The 21,180-nt window shown below is 39.6% G+C and overlaps 1 protein-coding gene across 1 annotated transcript in view; it reads left to right on the forward strand.

The window, feature by feature from the left end:
• Window positions 1–21,180, forward strand: part of PDLIM7 (PDZ and LIM domain 7) — a 145,518-nt gene that overhangs the window by 89,018 nt on the left and 35,320 nt on the right. The window contains exon 7 of the mRNA XM_044277267.1: window positions 334–418. Coding sequence (XP_044133202.1) covers window positions 334–418 — 85 coding nt within the window. The remainder of the gene's footprint in view (window positions 1–333; window positions 419–21,180) is intronic.

Below are 21,180 nucleotides of genomic sequence, written 5' to 3' on the forward strand. Positions count from 1 at the left end.
CTTTAATACTACTTCCTTTCTGTAAGACCTAAACTTTAAAGCTAGGAAGGTTACAGAAAATTGTTGAAGGGAAATGTAGATCCGTTCAGTGCAGCATGGTGCTCAATATCTAGAATTTATGCACCTTCCTTAAAATAAAACTTAGATTCATGAGGTAAAGTTAGACTAAGAAACTAAAAGTATGCTAAATAGCTCTGCACTTGTTTTTCTCTATTCTTGTTCTTCTTATCTTAATTTTCCCCTCTTCTTTCTCTCATTTTTTATTTGTTCCTGGCCCCTTCCATTTTAAATATCCCACTCCCACCCCCCCCCCCCACACTTTCCATGATGCAGAGAAAAGTTCATTACAGAACTCCAGAGCCCCCGTTACACCCGTTTGCGTGACTGGCACCATGAAAGGTCGGCCTGCTCCCTTAATGTGAAGCCTTGAGCAGAGAACTAGGGACGGGACCAGGTGGGGAAGAATATTTTGGACGACGAAATGGAAGCTGATACACTTCAATGATGTGATAACTATTCTTTGTCATGATAGCCACTCCCAGTGCAGCGCATTCTCAGACCAAGAGTTGCATGATGTCTGCTTTCTGTTTAAATGCATCATACATCTCTGCCTACCGGCCTATCATTACCCCTCCTCTACACTGTGCTTTTTATGTAATGCCGTGTGACATCTTAGAACAGCTTGTCCTTTTAATAGAGCTCAATCCATCTCTGTGTACAAAGAGCAATAAATGTACATTCTACAGTGCTTTAAAGGATAATGTTGTAAATATCCTCTTCTTTTCAAGAACACACACTGCCGGGTATTTTGTGAAATTTCTACCTTTGTTATTTCTCCCCCTACCCCATATAAATTGCTCAAGGACTTGTCCTACTGCCAAGTGTACCTTGCAGCTTCTGTCATGCTTAGCGTGTAGTTATAGTGAAGCCAGAGTGTGTGTGCAACTAAAACTTAAGTGATTTTGTTGGAGAGACTGGGAGATTGATTTTATTTGGGCAAGGTGTGGGTAAGCATAGATACAATAAATATATTTGATGTATCAGTTTTTGTTGATGTGATTTATTTTCACTTTGCAGCGTTGTATCTTTCAAAATGGTTCAGGCAAACACATAAAAAAAAGGATGGAGAATCATCAATTCTGTAAAAGCAAAAGCCATGATGCCAGTGTTAACTGATCTTTACTTTTTAGTTATATACACCACTTATCTGCAGCACTGTCCAATTCAACTAATGTTTTTTAGAGTACAGCCACATGTAGCGTGAGCACCTAAATTTTCTGCAGCAGAATTGTGCGCAAAACATCTGCAGCATTTCTGTAGCAGTGAAGTCTGTGACAGATCTCATTAACACACTGCAGACATTTTCCACGACAAAATCTACCTATAAATTGACATGTGGTGCGGGTTTTAAATTTGCAGTATGTCGATTTATGTTGTGGATTTTGCTCACATGGATTTCACCATTTGCTGCGCATTTGTGGTGCAAATTTTGCAGATTTGGAAGGCCCTGTGTAAGGCCCTGTACAAGGCCCTGTGTAATATCTGCAGCTCTGCCAATGTCATCTGTTTAGTAATATAACATGAGCAGCCACTGTTCGGCCATCGTGCTGACCGATAACTATTGAATTCTGATCACGTTACTTGGAAAAGACAAATGCTATAGGCCACGGATAAAAGCTGTTTATTTTCCATCATTCAACACACATTAGCAATTAGCCCAAGTCAAGAAGACTGGTTGACAGTCTCTCAAATCTATGTATGCAACCTGACATAAGGATATGCGTATAAGGCTGCTTTCACATAAGAGGTAACGTTTTACTGCTCTATATGCCAGTACAGGCGCAGTTGGGTGCCGTATGTACAACGCATACTTCATATGCGCATTACTTCCATATATTTGAAATCTGATAAATCTTTAAAATTTTTATGTAGAATTGATATAGAATCCAACATAAAAAAAACTCTATGCGGCCATATGAAATTGGAGGCATACAGAGGTAGTGTAAAGGTGCATTAGAATCGGAGCCATATTACAACTCCATACCTTAACATGATTAGTATACTAGTATACATTGTTGAGAAAATTGAAGCATGCAAAAGGCTGTGACTGGCTATTAACTGTGAACGATTTCTGTTAAGAATTATTACAGTTGTGAATGCAGATTTGGCAGGGCTGCACTTAGAGTATATGCTGCCCAAGGCACATCTAGCACTCATTAGTTTTGAAAAAACTGCCTAATGACTTGAGGGTATACAGTAGCTACAGTACATAAAAATAAAAATTTTGACCACAAAGTAAAAAACTATGTTGAATACGCGCTTGGTTTTACTGTGTTTGCTGTGATTTTGTGATGTGGTTATTGTCCATGCAACCTATACAAGTTAAGTATTTATGTTGTATTTTTCCCGGTTAAAAGTGTATGGTAAATAACAACATCACAAAATCACAGCAAACCCGGTAAAAATTAGTGTGGTTTTAGGCGCCTTTTTAATGCAATTTTGACTGCGTGATTAAAAACATTACACAGCTGCAGGAAACTATAAACCTAATGCACAAGTCCACAAGGCATCTCCATTAATGCATGGTGCATGATATGATTGCAGTGGTTGATACTTTTTTTGTTTTTAGTTTTACTGAGGAGCTTTACTGCTTTGGTGTCAATGTGTTGATTATGGAATGGTCTGCTGTGTGACAGGCAGAGACATCCCCCCTGCTAGTCTTCATCTTTCTCTTCATCTGACTGCTCTGATGTCTCCTTATCACTTAGGCCTCTTTCACACTACAGTATGTTGCATTCAGTGTTTTGCGTTCCATTTTTCACGGATCCGTTGTTCCGTTTTTTGCTTCCGTTGTGGTTCCGTTTCCGTTCCGTTGTTCCGTTCCGTTTTTCCGTATGGCAAATACAGTATACAGTAATTTCATATTAAAAATTGGGCTGGGCATAACATTTTCAATTGATGGTTCCGCAAAAAACGGAACGGATACGGAAGACATACGGATGCATTTCCGTATGTGTTCCGTTTTTTTTGCGGCCCCATTGACTTGAATGGAGCCACGGACTGTGATTCTCGGCCAAATATAGGACATGTTCTATCTTTTCAACGGAACGGAAAAACGGAAATACGGAAACGGAATGCATACGGAACACATTCCGTTTTTTTGCGGAACCATTGAAATGAATGGTTCCGTATACGGACCGTATACGGAACGCAAAAAACGGACCGTATACGGAACGCAAAAAACTGTAGTGTGAAAGAGGCCTTACTTTGTTGTAGCTACAAATCAGGGGACTTAACTGTTACACTGCCTTCATGAATAGATTACAGTTATATTAGCTGTAGGTAAGCAGTGTGAGGGTTAACTCTACTTGTAGCTAAAATAAACAAAAGTTAGTGATAAGGAGTCTTAAGAAGTAGCACTAAAGGAGATGTGTAATTAGAAAATGACCTATTGTTTAACCCCAGGACCTTAAGGACCAGGCCATTTTTTGCAAATCTGACCAGTGTCTTATAGCTTTGACTTATCCAGGCCATTCTGAGATAGTTTTTTCATCACATAATGTACTTTATGACACTGGTAAAATGGCGTAAAAAAAATTCATTTTTATTTATAAAAAAATACCAAATGTACCCAAAATTTTGTTTCAATTTCTCTACTTCTATAATACATAGTAATACCTACAAAAATAGTTATTACTTTAAGTTCCCCATATGTCTACTTCATGTTTGGATCATTTGGGAATGATATTTTATTTTTTGCGGATGTTACAAGGCTTAGAAGTTTAGAAGTAAATCTTGAAATTTCTCAGAAATTTTCAAAAAACAACTTTTTAAGGACCAGTTCAGGTATGAAGTCACTTTCTGAAGCTTACATGATAGAAACCACCCCAAAATTACCCCATTCTAGAAACTACACCCCTCAAGGTATTCAAAACGGATTTTAAAGACGTTGTTAACCCTTTAGGTGTTCATCAAGAATTAATGGAAAATAGAGATACAATTTCCAAATTTCACTTTTTTGGCAGATTTTCCATTTTAATATTTTTTTTCCAGTTAAAAAGCAAGGGTTAACAGCCAAACAAAACTCATTATTTATGGCCCTGATTCTGTAGTTTACAGAAACACCCCATATGTGGTCGTAAACTGCTGTACTGGCACACGGCAGGGCGCAGAAGGAAAGGAATACCATACCGTTTTTGGAAGGCAGATTTTGCTAGACTGGTTTTTGGACACCATGTCCCATTTGAAGCCCCCTTGATGGACCCCTAGAGTGGAAACTCCATAAAAGTCACCCCATGTAAGAAACTACACCCCTCAAGGTATTCAAAACTGATTTTACAAACGTTGTTAACCCTTTAGGTGTTCCACAAAAATTAATGAAAAATAGAGATACAATTTAAAAAGTTCACTTTTTTGGCAGATTTTACATTTTAATATTTATTTTCCAGTTAAAAAGCATGGGTTAACAGCCAAACAAAACTCATTATGTATGGCCCTGATTCTGTAGTTTACAGAAACACCCCATATGTGATCGTAAACTGCTGTACTGGCACACGGCAGGGCGCAGAAGGAAAGGAATGCCATACGGTTTTTGGAAGGCAGATTTAGCTAGACAGTTTATTTTTAACACCATGTCCCATTCGAAGCCCCCCTGATGCACCCCTAGAGTAGAAACTACATAAAAGTGACCCCATCTGAGAAACTGCACCCCTCAAGGTATTCAAAACTGATTTTACAAACGTCATTAACCCTTTAGGTGTTCCACAAGAGTTATTGGCAAATAGAGATTAAATTTCAGAATTTTAATTTTTGGGCAAATTTTCCATTTTAATCCATTTTTACCAGTAACAAAGCAAGGGTTAACAGTCAAACAAAACTCAATATTTATGGCCCTGATTCTGTAGTTTACAGAAACACCCCATATGTTGTCGTAAACCGCTGTACGGGCACATGGCAGGGCGCAGAAGGAAAGGAATGCCATACGGTTTTTGGAAGGCAGATTTTGCTAGACTGTTTTTTTTACATCATGTCCCATTTGAAGCCCCCCGATGCACCCCTAGAGTGACCCAAAAAAGTGACCCCATTTTAGAAACTAAGGGATAGGGTGGAAGTTTTGTAGGTACTAGTTTATGGTACATATGATTTTTGGATGCTCTATATTGCACTTTTTGTAAAGCAAGTTAACAAGAAATAGCTTTTTTGTCTGAGAGCCATAGTTTTTTTCAGTTTTTGGGCGATTATCTAAGGTATGGTCTCATTTTTTGCGGGTTGAGATGACGGTTTGTTCGGAACTATTTTGGGGTGCATATGACTTTTTGATCGCTTGCTATTGCACTTTTTGTAATGTAAGATGACAAAAAATAGCTTTTATAACACAGTTTTTATTTTTTACGGTGTTCATCTGAGGGGTTAGGTCATGTGATATTTTTATAGAGCCGGGTCAATGCGAACGCGGCGATACCTAATATGTATACTTTTTTTTATTTATGTAAGTTTTACACAATAATATCTTTTTTGAAACAAAAAAAAATCATGTTTTAGTGTCTCCATATTCTGAGAGACATAGTTTTTTCAGTTTTCGGGCGATTATCTTAGGTACGGTCTAATTTTTTGCGGGATGAGATGACGGTTTGATTAGCACTATTTTGGCGTGCATATAACTTTTTAATCGCTTTCTATTACACTTTTTGTGATGTAAGGTGACAAAAAATGGTTTATTTAGCACAGTTTTAATTTTTTACGGTGTTCATCTGAGGGGTAGGGTCATGTGATATTTTTATACAACCGGTCGATACGGACGCGGTGATACCTAATTTCTTTGTAAAACTTTAATTTTTTTTTTTTTCACTTTATTTTTTGTCCCACTATGGGACTTCAACATTACAGGGTCTGATCCTTGTTTCAATACAGCACAATACATCTGACCGCGGCATATGAGGGCTTAATCCACCGGCATCAGCATTATCGCCGATGCTGGTGGATGCAGCAGGGATCCGGCGATCAGTAACCTCCGGAAGTTTTCTGCTGACCGGGGGGGGCGCACGCGGGGGGGAGGAACGACTCCAGGACGAGAAAGCTTGTCCTCGAGCGCTAAGTGCCGGGGTTTGAGGTCGAGCTATCTCGTCCTAGGTCCTTAAGGTGTTAAATCATGTTTTTATGTTTAATGTATTTAAAAATAATTTTTGCTGATGTTACTTTTAAATTTCCATGTCACGATCTATATTTAACATGTTCAGGACCTTGGACGAGAATGTTCTTCCTAACTTGCAGGGTTGGGTCAGTGTAAGACACTGACAGTTCAATACAGCACTATACATATGTATTGTGCTGTATTGAAACAGGGATTAGACCATAAAATCTTGAAGTCCCATAGTGGGACAAAAAATAAAGTGAAAAAAGAAGTAAAAAAAATGATTCAGGTAAAAAAAAAAAAAAAAGCGCCCTTTTCCCAAAATAAAGTAAAAAAATTAATAAAAAATTGTCAAAAATACGGAAAAAAAGAAAACTAGACATATTAGGTATCGGCGCATCCGTATCGACCCGGCTCTATAAAAATATCACATGACCTAACCCCTCAGATGAACACCGTCAAAAAAATAAAATAAAATCTGTGCTCAAATTTTTTTTTTTATCACCTTACATCACTAAAAGTGCAACACCAACGATCAAAAAGCGTATGCCCCCCAAAATAGTAGAAATCTAACCGTCACCTCATGCCGCAAAAAATTTGCCTTTACTTAAGACAATCGCTCAAAAAATAAAAATACTATGACTCTCAGACTATGGAGACACTAAAACATGATTTTTTTTGTTGCAAAAATGGTTATATTGTGTTAAATGTAAAAAAAAAAAGTTTACATATTAGGTATCGCCGCATCCATAACAACCAGCTCTATAAAAATACCACATTACCTAACCCCTCAGGTGAACGTCGTAAAAAAAAAAGAAATCATAAAAAGTGTAATAGCAAGCGATAAAAAACTTAAATAAATAATAAAAGTATATATATTAGGTATTGCCACTTCCTTAACGACCTGCTCTATAAAAATATCACATGTTCTAACCCCTCAGGTGAACACCATAAAAAAATTAAATAAAAAATAACTGTGTAAAAAGCAATTTTTTTATCACCTTAGATCATAAAAAGTGTAATAGCAAGCGATCAAAAAGTCATACGCACCCCAAACTAGTGCCAATCAAACCGTCATCTCATTCCGCAAAAATGATACCCTACCTAAGACAATCGCCCCAAAAATAAGAATAAATATGGCTCTCAGACTATGGAGACACTAAAACATGATTTTTTTGTTTCAAAAATTATATTATTGTGTAAAACTATAAATAATTAATAAAAGTATATAGATTAGGTATTAACGCGTCCGTAACAACCTGCTCTATAAAAATATCACATGACCTATCTAATAAACCTCATCTCTAAACTACTTAGAGGTCATAATTTTTATCAGTAAGATAAGGATTGGGCTATGAGTGCTTTTAATGTCAGAGAGCAGATATAAGTCCGTAAACTCCCCAACCGACAGAAAAGAGAGAAAATCCAGAGGCAGCTTCTAGAGCATCTCAGCTATGTACAGAAAAAAGGACTCCATATTTTTATTAATGACCAACTGAAAAATGTATTTTATGTGTCTGTCTTTTGGCTCTAGGCTTATTGGAGACATTTTCCACATACCGTATATGATATTTGTTTTCAGCTTAGGTCTTTACAGCCCTACTTAATGCTATATATGATGTATATAGGGTTACCCTTTTGAAAACTATTGTATTTCAGACTCAAATGTAATATTTTCTTATAAGGCTGTAAAAATCTATTGCAGATGGTGCCTCAGGCTCTGTAACATCAAAATGTTAGCAATGCTGGCTAGGGTATACATTTCTATTCCTCGCTATCTACTCTTTTCAGGCACATTGTTTGACAATAGAAAAGGAATATGACGTTAGACCCATTTTCAGCACTTCTGTGACTAAGCTCTTCTGTCTGCCTGTGCTGAAATCTCAGTAGATTGGAAGCATAATCAAACTTTGCTTTACGCTTGAGTACATCATTCTGGCATTGTTAGCACATATGGACTGTCGCTGTTACCTGGAAATCAAATGCAGAGTGGGAACAAGTCTTTTGTTTCGAGTAATCACACAGTCAACCATGTATGATGTGTACACACCAGTCTATGATGAACAGACAAGTGCAGCACTGTGGCTCAGTGGTTAGCTCAGAGTCTGTATGCTCTGCCTTTGTTTGCGTGGGTTTCCTATGGGTACTCCGGTTTCCTCCCACACTCCAAAGACATACTGATAGAGACCTTAGATTGTGATCACCATTAGAGGCATGTCAATGCTAATGTCTGGAAAGCTCTGCGGAATATGACAGCGCTATATAAGTGCATAAAATAAATAAATAAACAAACATTTCAGTATACATAGAAGGCTCAAGATTCAAAATATTCAATAAATATTTTCATACTCTCGATTGGAAATGTACATACAAACCGGATTCCCAAAAAGTTGGGACACTATACAAATCGTGAATAAAAACTGAATGCAATGATGTGGAGGTGCCAACTTCTAATATTTTATTCAGAATAGAACATAAATCACGGAACAAAAGTTTAAACTGAGAAAATGTACCATTTTAAAGGAAAAATATGTTGAATCAGAATTTCATGGTGTCAACAAATCCCCAAAAAGTTGGGACAAGGCCATTTTCACCACTGTGTGGCATCTCCCCTTCTTCTTACAACACTCAACAGATGTCTGGGGACCGAGGAAACCAGTTTCTCAAGTTTTGAAATAGGAATGCTCTCCCATTCTTGTCTAATACAGGCCTCTAACTGTTCAATCGTCTTGGGCCTTCTTTGTTGCACCTTCCTCTTTATGATGCGCCAAATGTTCTCTATAAGTGAAAGATCTGGACTGCACGGCGGATGGCACGGTGGATTGTGTTCACTGACAATGGTTTCTGGAAGTATTCCTGAGCCCATTCTGTGATTTCCTTTACAGTAGCATTCCTGTTTGTGGTGCAGTGTCGTTTAAGGGCCTGGAGATCACGGGCATCCAGTAGGGTTTTACGGCCTTGACCCTTACGCACAGAGATTGTTCCAGATTCTTTGAAACTTCGGATGATGTTATGCACAGCTGATGATGATAGATGCAAAGTCTTTGCAATTTTTCGCTGGGTAACACCTTTCTGATATTGCTCCACTATCTTTCTGTGCAATATTGTGGGAATTGGTGATCCTCTACCCATCTTGGCTTCTGAGAGACACTGCCACTCTGAGAAGCTCTTTTTATACCCAATCATGTTGCCAATTGACCTAATTATTGTTAATTAGTCTTCTAGCTCTTCGTTATGCTCAAATTGCCTCTTATTGCTACTTGTCCCAACTTTTTGGGGATTTGTTGACACCGTGAAATTTTTAATCAACGTATTTTTCCTTTAAAATGATACATTTACTCGGATTAAACGTTTGATCTGTCATCTACGTTCTATTACAAATAAAATATTGACATTTGCCATCTCCACATCATTGCATTCAGTTTTTATTCACAATTTGTTTAGTGTCCCAACTTTTTTGGAATCCGGTTTGTAAATCCTTACTTGTGTCATCAAAGAGCTACGCAACTATTTGCAACAAGAGATCTATCCATGAACACATAGATATGGATGGAAGCAGAGGTATCTACTGCCCCTCTCCTGGTACCTCATATGGTCCTTTCTCCTGGTTAAAATCCATCAGTGGTGAGCACTGTTCCTTTGCAACACTGGGCTTCATCGTGGAGTTTGTGTCCTCACTGTGTTTACCTGGGTTTCTACCCAAACTTCAAAAATAAAAAAATATGTTTATTTGGAATTGTGAGTTTGTGAGTTCAGTGGGACATGGACCAAAGCGTGTGGAGACAATCTCTGTTGGCTCTACATAAATAATAATAATTCAGTCTTAACAGTCCTTTATTAGAAAGTTAGTTATTCAAGCCTGAATGAATAGGACACAGTTATGTACCCATGATATGAGCTGGCAAATCAATGTAGTGAAATATGGGCAGATCTGAGGATTTGGGGTTTGGAATTTTTATATTCTGCAAAACAACATTGTTGTATCTTTAAATGTAACCCATATTACAGTACAACAGCAGACAAACTGCACTGTGTTTTCAGTAAAACTAGTCATTGTACATTTCCAGTGAGATTTTCAGATGTTTAATTGGAAATGTATTAGAATCATCACAGCATGAAATATATTAACCCTCTCTGCTACCTGTGGGACTTGCAACATCAACTGGCTTACAAAGTTTTAGTAATGTTATCTCCGTGAATGTGACCATCTTCCAATTACATTTACCAAACTGAGGGGTTAAGTTCTGGCTCTTTGAAGGTTCCAGCAGTGACAAATAATTCTCCTTTCTATGTTCAGCTGATACAGAAGGCAGGCTCTGAGCAGAAAGCTTTGTGTTCAGATTCTCCTGCTAGGAAGTAAACCTGTGTCTGCCCCCGCACTCCTCCGGACCAAAAACCCAACAGATGCTGAACAGATGTTGGTTGATTTTAATGCAGGCTGGTGGTCATTTAACCCCTGCCATTCCAGGGACAAAGGCTAAGAGAAATCAAGGTTCCATAAGGCTCCTTTTCCACTGCGTTCTGCAGAGTGCATCTGAGGTTTAATGGACATCATGGAATAATTTAATGGATACCATGTACTGGCATCTCTCACCCATAGGCTCCCATATCCCATGATGTAACTTTTTCTGTTGGATGCATGTGTGGAATAGTGCAGTCTGCTGCACAACACTGATGTATACTAAAAAGAGGTGACTAAAGGGACATTAGCCTCCTTTTGATGAACGGGTGCTTAAATCTGTTTGATGTGTGCGTCATGGGCTTTTCCAGCACATACAGCAAATGGGTAATTGAAATACAGGCCAAAGAGTGACAACTTCAAATACTGCTATGTCTTACTGTAAAGATAATTCAAAGGGCATCTGTTCAAAATGTTCTTTTTGTGTTTGCAGCAATCATTTTATAATTTAAATTTAGTAACATAGTAACATAATTTTATAAGGCCGAAAAAAGACATTTGTCCATCCAGTTCGGCCTGTTATCCTGCAAGTTGATCCAGAGGAAGGCAAAAAAACAAAACTGTGAGGGAGAAGCCAATTTTCCCCACTCAAGGGGGAAAAATTCCTTCCCGACTCCAATCAGGCAATCAGAATAACTCCCTGGATCAACGACCCCTCTCTAGTAGCTATAGCCTGTAATATTATTACGCTCCAGAAATACATCCAGGCCCTTCTTGAATTCCTTTATTGTACTCACCATCACCACCTCCTCAGGCAGAGAGTTCCATATTCTCACTGCTCTTACCGTAAAGAATCCTCTTCTATGTTTGTGTACAAACCTTCTTTCCTCCAGATGCAGAGGATGTCCCCTCATCACAGTCTTGGGGATAAATGGATGATGGAAGAAATCTCTGTACTGACCCCTGATATATTTATACATAGTTATTTGATTTTAATTAATCAATAATAGATAATTTAATCAAATAGATAATTTGATTTTATTTATAAACTTACACTCTGATCATTGTTCAACTACAGTACAGACCAAAAGTTTGGACACACCTTCTCATTCAAAGAGTTTTCTTTATTTTCATGACTATGAAAATTGTAGATTCACACTGAAGGCATCAAAACTATGAATTAACACATGTGGAATTATATATGTACATAACAAAAAAGTCTAAAACAACTGAAAATATGTCATATTCTAGGTTCTTCAAAGTAGCCACCTTTTGCTTTGATTACTACTTTGCACACTCTTGGCATTCTCTTGATGAGCTTCAAGAGGTAGTCTCCTGAAATGGTTTTCACTTCACAGGTGTGCCCTTGTCAGGTTTAATAAGTGGGATTTCTTGCCTTATAAATGTGGTTGGGACCATCAGTTGCGTTGTGGAGAAGTCAGGTGGATACACAGCTGATAGTCCTACTGAATAGACTGTTATAATTTGTATTATGGCAATAAAAAAACAGCTAAGTAAAGAAAAATGAGTGGCCATCATTACTTTAAGAAATGAAGGTCAGTCAGTCCAAAAAATTGGGAAAACTTTGAAAGTGTCCCCAAGTGCAGTCACAAAAACCATCAAGCGCTACAAAGAAACTGGCTCATATGCGGACCGCCCCAGGAAAGGAAGACCAAGAGTCACCTCTGCTGCGGAGGATAAGTTCATCCGAGTCACCAGCCTCAGAAATCGCAGGTTAACAGCAGCTCAGATTAGAGACCAGGTCAATGCCACACAGAGTTCTAGCAGCAGACACATCTCTAGAACAACTGTTAAGAGGAGACTGTGTGAATCGGACCTGAACCCAATCGAGATGGTTTGGGGTGAGCTGGACCGCAGAGTGAAGGCAAAAGGGCCAACAAGTGCTAAGCATCTTTGGGAACTCCTTCAAGACTGTTGGAAGACCATCTCAGGTGACTACCTCTTGAAGCTCATCAAGAGAATGCCAAGCGTGTGCAAAGTAGTAATCAAAGCAAAAGGTGGCTACTTTGAAGAACCTAGAATATGACATATTTTCAGTTGTTTCATACTTTTTTGTTATGTATATAATTCCACATGAGTTAATTCATAGTTTTGATGCCTTCAGTGTGAATCTACAATTTTCATAGTCATGAAAATAAAGAAAACTCTTTGAATGAGAAGGTGTGTCCAAACTTTTGGTCTGTACTGTATGTATCAAATTGCTTCTCATCAATATCTAGCTGTTCAGTACATTATTTAGCAGCCTCCTCTACATGCAGATAGCTGACTGGCCTATCATATGATATGATTTGCACCCACTGAAGCTTCAGACTGGACTGCACATACTGTTCTGGTCACATAGCCACATTTTCATATTGCACTACTACAAAGGGCCACAATAAAACGTGGGTTGCTTAACTGGTCTATAAAATCAGTGTGATGGCTCTTTTTTTTCTTCATGCCAGCGGAGAGAGATTAAGACCGGCGTGCAAAAAATGGCAATCTTGATAAATGTCCTCTGTAGTCTTTACCTGATGAGCTGTATGGTAATCAGATTTTGACAAAACTAAGGCTGGCCTTACAAATTAGATAGCTACAGCCAACAGCTATTTCTTCCCTCCCCCAATGCATCCTGGGCTAGTCCAAGCATATAGGTGCTCTCTGTAAGGAGAGGGGAGTATGCTGCTCCAGACTCCTCTGGTGGCAACTTGTCTATACTGAAAATAAAAGTATCAGGCATGTTAAAATCCAACTATCCGATGCTCATCTTGTGTGACTTCTACCATCAGGGGAGAGTTGGGATGTCCCCATACAAAAAAGTCTAATTTTTGTCATTGGTTATGATTTTGGAAGCCAAAATACATAATTTTTGTCATTGGTTATGATTTTGGAAGCCCAAATACATCATTTTTGTCATTGGTTAGGATTTTGTAAGCCAAAATAGATCATTTTTGTCGTTGGTTAGGATTTTGGGAACTCAAATTTTCCTATTTTGAATTACGGTAATTTAGTTTACTTTCTACTGCCTTGACACAACAAGGACAATTATTTAGCTTATCCTAGAGGAACTGCATCATGCTGTAGTAAAGTGTTAGCTATACTTGCCTAACCACCTCCACATTGTGAGATAAGTGTCAGTGTGAATGACATGTCATTGAACAGCTCAGTGTGATACCACAGAACTCACAGTTTTGGTTTTAAACATCCTTCAACATGTGTCATCTGCTTTAAAGAAGATACCGTTAATAATGAATCAAATGAATCAAATCGTTGTTAAACAGGTACTGTAAGGCTACATTCACACATAAGTGAAAAAGTCAGTTAAAAACTGACACTGTCAGTTTTTCATGACTATTTACCATTAAAAACAAATGTAGTTCATTGGCTTCTTTTTGTAAAACCCAACAAGTGCAGTGCCCTCAGTATACATAATGTCCCCCATAGTGTTCCCAGGACATCCAATGCCCCTCCCCATAGTGCCCAAGTATGTATAAGTTCCCCCAGTATCTACATAATGCCCCCCCTATTCACCCCACCCCGCATTAATGCTGACAGATCATAAAAAAAAAAAAAAATACCACTTGTGTACACAGGCACATTCGCTTTGCACTGGAGGCAGCAGGACCTGATGTTCCCAGCGTGATCATGTGATATCAGGTGCTGCTGCCTCCAGTGCGGAATGTGTGTTCCCTCGCATGCAAGCGGTGAGGTTTTTTTATTTTTTATTTTAACCCCTGAAAGGCCCTTTTCAAACACAGTGAACACATTTTAAAAGTGATTATCCAATGCCCATAATGCCCCCCAAAATGCCTGGGCACCTTATACAGGTTATACATACCTCGCTCCCCGACACCCGTGTCGCTCCTGATGGCTGCTGCTGAATTTTCCTGTCACGCGGATCAAAACATCCAGGGGGGGTAACAGGGTATACTCCCTAGCGTCACCCACGATGCCATGCGGGCATTAGGAGCGACACAGGTGCTGGGGGGTGGGGTAAGTATAACCTGTATGAGGTGCCCAGGCATTTTGTGGGGCATTATAGGTGTTGGATAACCCTTTTAATGGGTGCGCCCATTGATTTCAATGGGGCTGTCTGGCTGTGAAAATGGACGTCTGCTATTCACTGGCCGCTAAAAAACCAGCCATGTAAATAGTCCCATAGACTTTAATTGGTTCTGAAAACAGCTGTGTGCCGGCCATTACAAAAATGGCCATCACATGTCAATTTTTCACTGTTGTGTGACTGTACCCTAACCTGTTCCTCTACTTCTTGCCAGAATATGACGGCAATGTAACACAATTATAGGTAGGGATCTATGGCATACCACACATTGTGATATTACAGGTAGTCGTTTTAATTCATTAATTCATGTATTTTAAATTTTTGCAACACTTTGTGTTATTCCACATCCAGTTTTACATGTTAAGCATAACATGGGGTCATATACAGAAGTCCCGACGTTTCGATCAGTTGTGATCTTTATCAAAGGATCTAAAAATGTTGTGAAAGTAGGAGGGAATAAAAAGCATAAGTAAAGAGAAAAAGAGATCCGGGATAGAGTTATGTACAAGAAAAATGTACAAGGAAATATTAATACTGAGAGACTAGGTATGGATGGTCTATGATTGAATTCTATTGTAAATTATTGATTGGTGAAGCTAGAGGCGTAATATAGTATTAAATAGGGCAAGAGTGGAGAGAGTACCAGGAGATTGTGATATGCAAACGGAGAATACAATTGAGTATATTGTGGCAATGTGAACATTGAGGTGTTGTTTCCCCAGGTTCTAGTCCGGGACTTAGGGCATGTTCATGTCCAGGGATCCTATTTAATCCTGCTTCTTGGGTGTGTCTCACTCTAGAGTGTCTTGTGAAGCAGAGTCCTGGTGAGGCTCTGTGTGAGTGGTCTCAGCCGGGTGGCCTGAACTTTGGGGGACGCGATGACGCCTGTGAAACAAGGATCAACAGGCCAGAGTCGGGAGGACTACTGGGCCACAATCCCCCAAAAGGTATTGAAGTGTCACAGCCTGGAGGTTGCTGGACTGATTGTCTGAGGAAAGCCGCATTTGTGTTCCATGTGTGAACAGGGCTCTCTAGGTGAGTCAGGGATATGCTTATGTGTTTAGTTAGAGCCTAGCCGGGCAAGCGTTTGTTATTTTGTATGGATGTCACATGTGATAAGTTGAAGCTGCGACTTCTTAACCTGTGCTTTGCTAAAGTGTCTGAAATAAAGCAAGAGTTTGGACATTATAATCGTGTCTGCGAAGATATCTGTGAGTGTGAGCCCCTGAAAAGAGACAATCCCTTACAATATACATTAGAATATTTTTAATTACCTGCAGCTCATAGATCTATGTGGAGAGCTGGATGTACATGTACCGGCGTCTTGCCGGGTTTATATAGTAGAGTGTAGCGCTTCCTTGTAGGTGACGCGACGGTGGTCTGATGTCATCACGCAATAGGAACTAAGGTATAGTAAGGCAAGAATGATTGCCCTTGCTGTAGATAATAGCGCTATAGTGTGGGTGCAGTGGCTAGTGAATCGATGGTAATATGCAATTATACAATTATACTAACTGACTAAGGTGAGAAGGGGGAGGGGGGAAGAGGAGGGAGGGGCGGAGGAAAGGAGGGGAAAAGAGGGGGAAAGAGAAGGAGAGAGGGGGGCCAATCTCACCCATAGGAGTATATGACTAGAAGAAATCTTCAAATTTTTTGAATCTGTGAACAGAAAAAAAATGTGAATGTCAGAAATAATGAAACATATCATGTAATTTTATACATTATAATAAAAGTCACATTCTCTGTTTAGTCCCTTTTGGAAATATCGTATCTAAGTGATGTATCCAATAGGATTCACGTCGCTTCAGTGACAGGGTCCGGTTTCCTCCTCGTCGTGGTATTGGTACCTGTTCCAGAACTTGAAAATGCATTGTGGAGATTTGATGGTTAAACTGAGAAATGTATCGGGATGGGTAAGAGTAATTGATCAGTTCTGATTGTAGATTCTATCTCTAATATGCTGGGTAGTCTCGCCAACGTAGATCAGTCCGCAGGGGCATTTAATCAGATATACAACATGAGAAGAATCACAAGTGAAATATCCCTTGATGGGATATTTCTTGCCAGAGTGAGGCTGTGTAATAACATCTCCTTTGATAACACTAGAACACTGTGCGCAATGAAGGCATGGGAAGACGCCGGTTTTGGGAGTCCCTAGGAATCTTTGGCGAGAAATCCTAGATAGGGGTCCAATGTCAGCTCTAATCAGATGGTCCCTGATATTTAGTGGACGTTTATAGCATGTAAGAGGAGGAGATTGAAACTCCTGTACATTAGCATAAGCTTGAGATAATATGTGCCACTGTTGACGGACCATGTTTTGGATCTTCTGTGTGAGCGGATGGTATGTAAGTATACTTGGTATCCTATTGGGAGGACTTAGATGTTCAACTGTCTGTCGTGGTGGCCTTTATTTAGGTTGAAGCATATGTTGGGGGTATCCCCTCTGGAGAAACTTGGATGACATCTCTTCCTTCCTCTTTACTTTGATGGAAGAATCAGTTACAATTCGTTCCACTCGAGTTAGTTGGGATTCGGGTAGTGACATTTTTGTTGCTCTAGGATGACTGCTAGTATAATGTAAAAGACCTTCTTGGTCTAGGAGTACAAGGGTGTCTAGGAAACTAATCTTATTGGTGTCTGTCTGTATAGTGAAACCTAATTCAGGGTAGATGTTATCAAGATATTGGAGAAATTGAATGATGCTAGATGTCGGTCCCTCCCAAAGACAAAAAATGTTGTCTATAAAGCGGAGCCAAATTTTGGCATGTTGTTGAAAGAGAGGCTGTGAATAAACAAATTCTTCCTTGAAGTTTATCATGTATGCATTAGCATAGGGCGGGGCCACATTGGCCCCATCACGGTCCCTCGTCTTTGAGCATAAAAATTGTCTCCAAACAAGAAAAAATTCTCATGTAAGACTAGTGACAATAATTAAATACAGAATTCCTGTTGTACTGGACCGAGCGTAGAATGTCTGGCTAGTAATTGTGCGTTGGCTCTGATGCCTTTATCATACATAATTGACGTGTATAGGATATTCACGTCCATCGTCACTAGTAACGAGTTCAGTTGGGGTGAATATGAATTGAGTTTGGTAATAAAGTCATTGGTGTCTAATAGGAAAGAGCGCAAAGTTTTAATGAGTGGAGTAAGTATGCGATCTAGATATATTGACAAAGGAGTATTGATTCGTAGAAGCCACTATGGGTCTGCCTGGTGGGTTTTGAAGATTTTTATGAATCTTGGGTAGGGTGTAAAAGACTGGTGTAATGGGGTGTTGTTTGGTTAGGAACGTTATTGTGTCATCATTTATAATATTACGTTTCCGATATTGTTGAAGTAAAGTACTTATCTTTTTTGCAATGTAAGGAGTTGGGTCCTTTGTGAGGGGTTCATAGGTGGCTGGATCACTAAGTTGTTCTTTTATGTCATTCGCGTACGTAGTTTTTGTCCATGACTACCACTGCTCCCCCCTTGTCCGCTGGTTTGATCATTATCTCCTTGTAGTCAGATTACGGGAATGTCTGAAATAACCCTCTGATTGAGATTTCAGTATATCATGTATGGATCGTTGGGTATATGAAATATAGGTTTCCACTAGGTGGTAGGTCTTGAGGGGCATGTAAGAACTCTTATTTCTGAGAATCCAGAATCTGTATTGATAATGGATAATTAGTGGATCGATTAGCTGTATCGGTCAGGTTGCCCAATGTGCAAAAATGGGCTTTAAGTCGAATAGTGCAGTAGAATCTGTGTAATTCTTTTTCCAGTAGGAATGTGTCAAGAGGATGGGTAGGGCAAAATGAAAGTCCTTTCTGTAACACCGTTATTTGGGCAGGTGATAAAATATGTGAAGAGAGGTTGTCTATATTACCTGGGATCGAGTCTGGATACTTTGTTCCTGGATCTGTGCCCCTTGCCCCTCCGCGGTTGTTTCTTCCATATCTGTTTCTTGTATGGCCTCTCCCTAAAAAATGCAGCCAATGAGACCTCTCACTATCTGAGCCGTATGAGCTTTGTCCTGAAGAAAAATTTTGGAAACTGTAGTCGCGTGAAGTTTGGAAGTTGGGGTCCCTCCACCTGTATACTCTAAGTCTGTAGTCCTCTGCGTCTCGGATAAATTTAGACCTCTTAGTGGATTCTGTATTCTTCTGATATTCGGTGATTTGTTTTGATGTCTTCTCTTTGAGGGAATTCCACTCTTCCTGGGGTAGGGTGGTGGTAAGTTGATCTTCAGTGCTCGCAATGTGTTTAGTAAGGTCGCCTGTCGTTTGGTAGGCTTTTTAAATGGTCAATAGCATCAAATCAAAAGAGCATTTATTCAAGATGTTCTCAAAGTGGTCGCAGATATCAGGATCTTCTTTAAATAAAGTTGGGCGTAGTTGTGACCTTAGCCCTCTTGGTATACGGCCGTTTTTATGAAATTCTGTGAGGGTGCTGCAATGTAATTTAAGAGACATCAGTCGGCGTAGTCACGGACATAGTCTCTCGTTTTCCATTCCTGTAAAGGAATGTGTAGAAATTTGTTTCCCAGATCAATCTGTGCGATAATGTTGTTTGTAGTTTCAGTATTGTATGAGAAGTGGTTCAAAGACATTGATGTTGGGTGCTATATCCACAGCGAAATGTAACACACACACAGGGATAGTGTAGACCTAAAAAACTCCTCAAACCCTCTATCCCTGCCTACTTGCACAGTCACCCTACGCGGTGACCCCATAACTGGTCAACAGCCCCTATACTACTTTTGAGAGGGAGCGACACACAAACAGGGAATAAATAGACACAATAAGAGTAGTCGTACGCTACCAGGGTCAAAAATGTTTCTGGGCAGCAGAAAGTGAACGAGAGATGTCCGTGCATACGCAGTGCACTCTTCATTCACTTCTGTAGGGGTTCTGGAAAAAGCTGGGCGTACTTGCTTCACTATTTTGGAACTCCCATAGAAGGGAAAGGAGGGTGCGACATGCATGCCTCATGCGCTCTCCTTTGCTTTGGGGGCCCTGTTATGGGACCTGCACCTATCTGACATTGGTGGTATGTCCTAGAGATATGCCACCAATGTATCAGATGACACAACTCCTTTAACCCAAAATAGTTCCCCATAACTTGCCTACTGTAAGGACAGCAGCTCTAGATCAAAAGATGTGCAGTCATATGCTGGATCATTAGTGTGGATGATCCCACCAGTAATTTACCAGATAAAACTAGACAATCAGGGAGTCATTTTTATTTTTTAAACTACATCTCTAGTCCATGAGCAAAATTGCAAATGGAGAAATCCTCCAGAATTCAACCTATAATGCCATACAGATGCAGTTTCCGCCAACAACAGCTGAAATTTATGTAACACGACCAATCACATTTTCAGCAGGCAAAAGTCTGCTGTGGCCCATCATGAACAATGATGGGCCACTAGTTTTTAAAACAATGGTTGGCTGAAATAGTTCGTTTTCACCGACATCATTGTAAGCTGTGCAGCATTGTGATTACTACATGGCCAACAGAGATTTGCATACTTTGGAAGTAAACAACAATGGTTTTCATTCATGCTCAACAGTCCTAGGCCTTCTTTGCCACGTTTTTCAAATGTCTATTGGTGAAAGGTCTGAACTGCAGCAAGGCCAGTTCAGCACCCAGACTCTTCTTTTGTGAAGCCATGCTGTTGTGATGGATGCAGTATATGGTTTAGCCTTTTCTTGCTGAACTATGCAAGGCCTTCCCTGAAAGAAACATTGTTTGGATAGGAACATATTTTGTACTAAAACCTCTATGTACCGTTTAGCATTGATTGTGCCTTTCTAGATGTCTATGCCTACACCATAGGCACTAATGCATGTTTTAATGCTGTACTGCTTGAGGCCCCTTTTGCACATGGATTTCTCCAGATTCTTTGAATCTTTTGATGACATTATGTACTGTAGGCGGTGGAATATTCAAAGTCTTTGTAATTGTACATTGAGCAACATTTTTCTGAAATTGTTCCACAATTTTTTAGAAACAGGGTCATTTACTAAGGTGAAATACGCCTAAATTAGGCGTATTTCAGGCACAGATGATGACCCAATGTATAGTTGCGCCGCTATCTGTGACTTTTTCTCGCTCATGCTAGGTCTAAAATCATGGGTGGGGAAGGGGACGTCAGCAGGCCCATCTCATTCACCATTTTCTACTCCTGTTTTAGGTGTAGAAAATGGTCTAAATGTAAGACAGCTAGGAAGCTGTCCTACAATTAGAACTGGGCTGGATGCGCAAAAGTTATGGAGAGGCCTGCACCTCTTCATAAGTGTGGCAGATCCACCACAAGCTGTAGGGGATATTAAGACGGCGTCTAAAACTGGTCTTAATAAATGTGCCCTATAATTTTTCTCAGATTGGTGAACCTCTGCCAATCTTTGCCTCTGAGAGACCCTTTCTTTCTAAAGGTGGATTCACACTGCCCAATTGTCGGGCAGATAATCGGAGACAAGAACATTTGTACAAACATTAGTTCCCGATAATCTGCCTGTGTAAAGGTGCAGTGAAGCGCTTGTTCATCGGGGGAAACAATGTTTTATGCAGACACCTAAATCATTGTTTCTGGGC

This window comes from Bufo gargarizans, chromosome 2 (assembly GCF_014858855.1).
Source record: "Bufo gargarizans isolate SCDJY-AF-19 chromosome 2, ASM1485885v1, whole genome shotgun sequence".
NCBI classification, from domain to species: Eukaryota; Metazoa; Chordata; class Amphibia; order Anura; family Bufonidae; genus Bufo; species Bufo gargarizans.